Here is a 6,991-nt window from a genome sequence, read left to right as displayed (position 1 = left end):
CTATGGAGGCCATGGCAGCGGTCTCCCTGTAGGTGCTGGCTTTAAGTTGGACAAGCACGCGTCATCCTCTCTGCACCCTTGACGTACTTGCCTCCTCCTTCCTTTTGCCCTCCCTCCATACCTGTCTGACTCCTAGGCTGGTGGGTTGTATTATTTTCCTTATGGATGAGCCTGCACACCATCAGTAGTGGAACTGTGCGGTGGCACGGAAAGGTAGCTCTGGATGGTAGCTCTTTTCTTCAGCACAGGAAGGACCTGGAGGTGCTGGAGAGGGTCCAGAGGAGGCCACAAAAGTGATGAGAGGGCTGGAAGACCTCTGCTATGAGGAAAGGCTGAAAGAGCTGGAGTTGTTCATCCTGGAGAACAGCGTGGAACTGGCTGCCAGGTCCTTAGGCCCACACGGGCACTTCGTGATTGCTGGGTGTCCCTTTTACAGGTTTCACTGCTTTGACAGAGAAATTCCTCCAGCGGAGCAGCACAGAGAGAGGCACTGATGAGCTGGCGCAAACCCTCAATTACTACATGTGTGACATTTTGAAGGGTAAGGGCCGTGCTGTCGGACTCTCTGGCATTGGGCCGTGAGGCTGCTCGTGGAGGGTGGAGGCCGACATGCTGGGCAGCCTGGTCCTGCCTCCGAGGAAGGGCTGGGGCTTTCTGTGGCCCAGAGGAACAGCCAGAGCAGCCAGGGTCTCCTGGCGAGTCAGGACCAGCGCAGGTCCTTTCTGCTCCCCGCTTTCTCAGCAGCCACCTCTGTGCCTCTGGCGTGAACACCCGGCTCCGTGATGCATTAGGGCCCCCAGCAGGCTGAGGGCATCCGGCAAGTGCCAGTGCGCAAGCGACCCGAGGATGCTGGCGCTGATGTGTGTGTGTGTTTGTGTGTGACCCTCACGAGCCCCTCAGCACAGGGGACATCGTGACCCTTCCGAGCTGACCGTGAGCACATCGTGGCCACCCCTTCAGCAGCACTTGTAGAGCAAAGCAAGGGAGTCCTCAAAGGTGAGGAAGGGTCTGGAGCATCTCTGCTACGAGGAAAGGCTCAGAGAGCTGGGACCGCTTAGCCTAGAGGAGAGAAGGCTCAGGGGGATCTTAGGAATGTGTCTAAAAGCTGAAGGAAGGGTGCAAGGAGGACAGAGCCAGGCTCTTTCCAGTGGTGCGCAGTGTCAGCAGCAGAGGCCACACCGTGGGCACGCTCTGCAACACAGGAGGGTCCCTCCGTACGTCAGAAAGCACTTTTTGACTGTGGGGGTGACTGAGCACTGGCCCAGGTTGCCCAGGGAGATTGTGGAGTCGCCCTCCTCAGAGCTATTCAAAAGCCATCTAGCCACCGTCCTGGGCAGCTGGCACCGCGCAGCCCTGCTTGAGCAGCGTGGTTGGACCAGACAGACCCCAGAGGTCCCTTCCAGCCTCCACCTTTCCGAGACTTGGTGGCATCTCGAGGCCCTGCCTCCCTGCCTGCTGTGTGGGTGCCAGGGCTGGGGCCACTGTGAGCCTGGGAGACGGGCCGGAGTGGTGCTTTCCTGAGCTGTGCCCCACGGTGCACCCTCGCCCAGGTGCTCCTCTCCAGGCAGAGGGGCTTGCTCTGTGGCTTCTGGAAGAAGGTGGCCGCACGACTCTTCCTTTTCCTCCCTCTGTCCACAGAGATGCTGAGTTTTGGAGGAGACATCTTGAAGTTTGCCGGTACGTACTCGGGACGATGATGCCCACGCGTACTGATCTGCAGCATTTAACTGATGTGGTGGCCGTTTGCTCTGCTCTCCTTCTCAAGAGGCTCTGTGCAGCACCTTGAGCCAGCTTTCTGGCCACGCACACCCCCCCCGCTGCAGCGCCCTTTCCCCAGGCTTCCCTTTGCCCCGGGCCTGCCTGCGGTTTGGCTTTGCAAGGGCTGTGGCTCCCCTCCCTCTGCCCCCGCCTGCAGGGCCCTGGGGGCAAGGAAGCACTGAGAGGAGGAGACCCCCTAGAAAGCGCAGCCCAAGGCGCGTGTTGGGGTGGCAGCGAGGGGCAGGGAGGCCCTGGTGATGCAGAGCTGGGGCTGCCAGGCCGCGAGGGGAGGAGGAGTCCCTGGCGTGCCGCAGCTGCAGAGGAGCGCTCGGGGCAGGGGCTGGCACCGCCGCCGGCTGGCTGCTGCTGTGGCTGGCCCGGGAGAGGAGAGGTGGCCCGGCGCCCAGGGCGTGGTCCTCCAGGACGCTGCCCTCCCACGAGCCCATCTTCCTCCGCACGTTGTGCGGTTTCTGCCGTCCCTGCCACTGAGCGTAGGTCGGGGAGAGTCAGGTCTCGGCAGAGCCTTTGCCTTCCCCTCGCTTTCCCCAGGGGATGCTGTGCTGGTGCTGTGGAGAACGTCGCTCCAGGAGCTGGCTAAGACCATCAGCCTGGTGCTGCAATGTAGCCAGCAGATCCAGAAGAAGTACGGGAGTCGCGACACGCCCGTGGGTCTGAAGATCCAGCTGAAGATAGGTACGGGTGCTGTGCCAGGCGCAGATGCGTGGCACTCTGCCGTGCCACAGGGTGCTTCGCACCGGCAGGGAACGCGGGGATCCCTGCTGGGGCTAGCGCCAAAGGAAAGCATCTCCTGCCAGCGTTCAAGGGGCCAGCTGTAGTCGGAGCAGGGATGGGAGACCAGGACTGCTGGGTTTGCGTGCCTTTGCAGGTGCAGAGGAAGCTTAAAGGCAGAGCGGGGCTCAGATCAAGTATTGGGGTCTTTGAATGGCTGCTTCAGCGCAGATGTCTGGGGGAGGCAGTTAGCCTTTCCTTTTTCCAGCTGGGGCAGCTTTGCATCCTTTCCCCTGCTGGATTCTCCCCTGCCTTTGACAAAGAGCAAAAGGGCCCCGCTTTGCTTACAGCTGTGAGAAGGGCTTTTGCAGGCCGCTGTGTTGTCTCCAGCAGACAGCTCCGACCTGCCTGCATGTAAACAGAGCAGGCGGTGCTCAAGCCCGCTGGTTTGCTGGGCGTCTGGGACGGGCAGCTGGGTGAGACGCCTGGCACTCTCGCGTCTCAGCGACACGTTGTCAACGTCGACTTTGTCCGTTTCTAGACCCCCGTTTCAGGGACCTGTGTCGGTACCCCCCGAGTAGGAAGCCCTCCCCCTCCACAACGCCCGTCTCCCCGCTTGGGCTTCAGATGAGCTTCTGAACAGCTGAGATGCTGGGGACTGTAGAGCTCCAAACGTTCCCTGTGTCAGTTGTGCTTCTCCCTCTCTCTCTCTCACCAGGCATCTCCGCAGGGCCCATGAGCCTCCTGATTGCCGGAGACGGGAGGCGGCAGTACTTCTGTATCTATGGCCAGGCCCTGGCTGAAGTTCGTGAGGCCGAGGAGCTTGCGAATGCAGGTGAAGTTGTCCTCTCAGCCACCGCCTGGGAGCTCTGTGTGCAGCGCCGGCTCAGGACCCAGCGTCTTGAAGGCAAAAGAGCTGTGAAGGTAGGTGGATGGGACGGCCTCTAGAGCCGTTCTGAGGAGCCGGACCTGGCCACCAAGGAGGGAGGTGTCAGAAGGCTGAGGAGCTGAATGTGGCTCACAGCTGTAGCTGTGAAAGTGGGCAGGCGGCTGAAGCTCTTGTCCTTCCCTCTCGGGGGTAACTGTGGGCCGGGCTTGCTTGGTGTGAGGGGTCGGGAGGCACTGGACGGGTTTTGGGCCCACCAGCAGTGTCCTCTGTGGGTCACGGAGCTGTTGTTGACAGCTGGGGATGCTTGGAGGATGCCTGCCCAGCTCCGGTGCTTCTGAGGAAGCGCTGCAGTCCCATCGCGCCGGGTGGGCTTGTTCTCCCCTTTCCTGGGCAGTGACGGTGGAGGGCAGGCTCTGTCCCCTGGGACTGCCGGGGAGGCCAGTGGCAGTGCTTTCATTCTGTGTGTCTTCAGGTTACAGGCATGGATCAGATGTCTCAGTCAGAATGCCAAGACGCTTTACGCAAGCTTGTACACCGCCAAATGAGTCGCCCCTCGGAAGAGGAAAGTGAGTGCAACCTTCCCCTTGTTCTGCGATTGCCGAGGAAGGGGGGGCCTGGCCGCTTCGGGGGCCAGAGAGGAAGCACCGCCACCCTCTTCCCCCTTTCGGGCAGCACTCGTGCTTTTGGTCCTCCTGTGCGTGAGCTGGGGCATCGCTGCTGCCGCCGCCTCCTTCCAGGGGACAGCTCCGCCCGGAGCGTCTGGAGGTGGCAACACGAGCAAACGCACAAGACTCTTTCTGCCCCATTTCCAGTGCCGGCCCCTGCTTTCCAACACCTCGTAGTCCCATCCTCCCAGCGATCACCTGCGTTTTCTCTCCTCAGGTGCCCCGAGTCCTGCTCTTCTCTTGCCCACTGATCCTGATGCGGAGGAGGTGATTATGAAGTACATCCCAGAAGCTGCTCTCAGGAAGGTACGGCCAGGCCACCGCTGCGGGGGGGCTGCTGCATTTTTGGAGGGCAGAAGAAGGGGTGCGTGGCAGAGATGGAGTTCTCACGAGAACAGACCAACAAAAGAAAACGCACCCTGAGACGACACGGCAGGGAATCGGAGCCGAGGGGCACCGGTGCCGCACCGTTGCGCGCGTTGTCCTCGGAGAGAGACGGGTGGCGGGCGGCGGTCTTGCGTCGCTCCGTCTTTTCCGTGGGTGTGGTTCTGGATGTGCTGCGGACGTGGCGGTGGGCTAAAAGGGAGATTCTCCTGAAGCGCCTAGAGCATCCCTGAGGGTCTTCCCTCATGTCCATGCCTGTCCCAAGATGGGGTGTCACCGGAGCGCCTTTCTCTCCTTTGTCATTTGTGTTATGGTTCGGTATCTGCCTGCCGCAGGCTGGGCAGCCTGCCCGCCATTTGCACCGGGAGGAGGATTATCCCTTCCTCCGGTAGTACCTGCTCTTGCCAGTACGCCTGCTCTCCCTCGGTATCTGGTGTGGGCAGCAAGCCCTCGGGAGAGCAGGATGGCGAAGCTGTCGTGCTCTTGTCTTACAGCTTGATGACAGAGTGCCGCCGGACCTCTTCTCTGAGCTACGGCCAGTCACCAGCCTCTTCGTCCACCTGCAGCTGGCTGCAGATATCAACGCAGTGGATCTGTGCACCATCCTCCACAACGTCAGCAGGATGACGCTAGAAATCCTCAGTCCTCACAAGGCTGAAGTGAACAAAGTCCTCCTGTTTGATAAAGTGAGCGTGGGGGAGCGATCGCCTCCCCGCGCCCCGAGAGGGTGGGCAGCGAGCAAGAGGGAGCGACTCCCTCTTGGGCATTGTAGCAAGGCGTGCTGCATCTGTCCTTGGCAGGGCTGCACGTTCCTCTGTCTGTTTGGACTCCCTGGAGTAAAGCTGCCCTGTGAGAGCCTTCACGCCTTGCAGAGCGCTCTTCAGATCTTCGCCTTGTGCTCCACGATGCGCGTGGAGATACAGTGAGTCAGCGTGTGGCGGGGCGGGGGCGTGCACGCTGCCTGGGACAGTGCAAGGGGCCTTTACCAGAAAGAGATGTGCCTTCTAGCTTGCCCTGCCTTGTCCCTGGCAGGCAGGAGGCAGTGCCCTGAGAGGTGGCAGGGCCCAGCCGCCTGAGGTCGTTTCTGTCGCCGCAGGTGGTGACATCGTGGGCGCCACCTTCCCTCCCTCTTTGCTCACGAGAGGGCTGCGGCCTGCTGCAGCGTGGCCGCGGGGGGCAGTGGCCTCGGGGGCAGTGTCCAAAACTTCCTGCGTGCGCTCTACCCGTCCCTTGTCCCTTGCAACATGGGTATGTTGCGCCCCCGAGCTCTCCATGGCCCCAAGACCCGTGCCGGCAGGGCAGGACAGCAGGCGGCCCAGGCTAGCGCCGAAGGGAGGTGCGGGAAGGGATGAAGCTGGGTGGGCATGACAGGGACCAACCCATAAGGGGTAGGACGGATGGGGGAAGACACCAACCCACGGAGAACGGGAGACCCACCTATGGGCCACAACTGGAGAAGGAAACCAACCCACGGGAGAAGGGGACCCACCCATGGGTGCCCACGGGGTATGGGACCCACTGCCGGGGGCCAGTGACGCACCCATGAGCACCCATGAGGGCAGCGAACCACCCACGGGGAATGGGAACACAAGCACGGGCACCCACGTGGGGTGGGGACCCAGCCATAGGGCTAGGGAACCCACCCAGGGGTGGCCACGGGGCCTGGGAACCACCCACTTGGGCTAGGGACCCACCCACGGGCACCCACGGGGGCAGGGACACACCCGCAGGGGCTGGGAACACACCCATGGGTGCCCACGTGGGCTGAGACCCACCCATGTGGGGCAGTGACCTGACAATGGGGGCGGGGACCCACCCGCGAGATACGGGGACCCACCCACGGGAGACGGGGACCCACCCATGGATGCCCACGGGAGCTGGGACCCACTCCCGGGGGGCAGGGACACACCCATGGGCACCCATGAGGGCAGGGAACCATCCACGGGGGATGGGAACCCAAGCACGGGCACCCACGGGGGGCGGGGACCCAGCCACAGGGGATGGGAACCCACCCATGGGAGCCCACAGGGGATGGAACCCACCCACGGGGGGCAGGGACCCAACCACAGGGGATGGGAACCCACCCATGGGTGCCCACGGGGGGCAGGGACCCAACCACAGGGGCTGGGAACCCACCCATGGGTGCCCACGGGGGCTGGGACCCACTCCCGGGGGGCAGGGACCCAACCATGGGGGCCGGGATCCAGCCACGGGAGACGGGGACCCACCCATGGGTGCCCACGGCGGCTGGGACCCACTGCCGGGGGCCAGTGACGCACCCATGAGCACCCATGAGGGCAGGGACCCACCCACGGGGGATGGGAACCCAAATACAGGCACCCACGGGGAGTGGGGACCCACCCGCGCGGGCTGGGAACTCGGCCATGGGCGCTTAAGGGGGACGGGGACCCACTCCCGGGGGGCAGGGACATACCGACGGGCACCCACGGCGGGCATGGACTCACCCACGGGTGACGGGGACCCACCCATGGGTGCCCACGGGGTATGGGACCCACTGCCGGGGGCCAGTGACGCACCCATGAGCACCCATGAGGGCAGCGAACCA

At 63.1% G+C, this 6,991-nt stretch overlaps 1 protein-coding gene across 1 annotated transcript; it reads left to right on the top strand.

The window, feature by feature from the left end:
• Positions 1–320: 320 nt before the first annotated feature.
• Positions 321–5,528, top strand: LOC309600889 (adenylate cyclase type 10-like; the record flags this gene model as incomplete). The annotated part of the gene is made up of 9 exons (XM_082333516.1): positions 321–541; positions 1,639–1,677; positions 2,308–2,451; positions 3,206–3,411; positions 3,849–3,942; positions 4,259–4,347; positions 4,920–5,111; positions 5,226–5,347; positions 5,522–5,528. The coding sequence occupies exons 1-9, from the start codon at positions 523–525 to the stop codon at positions 5,526–5,528; spliced, it is 912 nt and encodes a 303-aa protein (XP_082189642.1). The 5' UTR covers positions 321–522.
• Between the last annotated feature and the right edge of the window lie 1,463 nt (positions 5,529–6,991).

This window comes from Platalea leucorodia (assembly GCF_965183815.1).
Source record: "Platalea leucorodia genome assembly, chromosome: 26".
NCBI classification, from domain to species: Eukaryota; Metazoa; Chordata; class Aves; order Pelecaniformes; family Threskiornithidae; genus Platalea; species Platalea leucorodia.
Note: the sequence above shows the minus strand (reverse complement) of the source record. Positions and strands in the feature narration are given on the sequence as shown.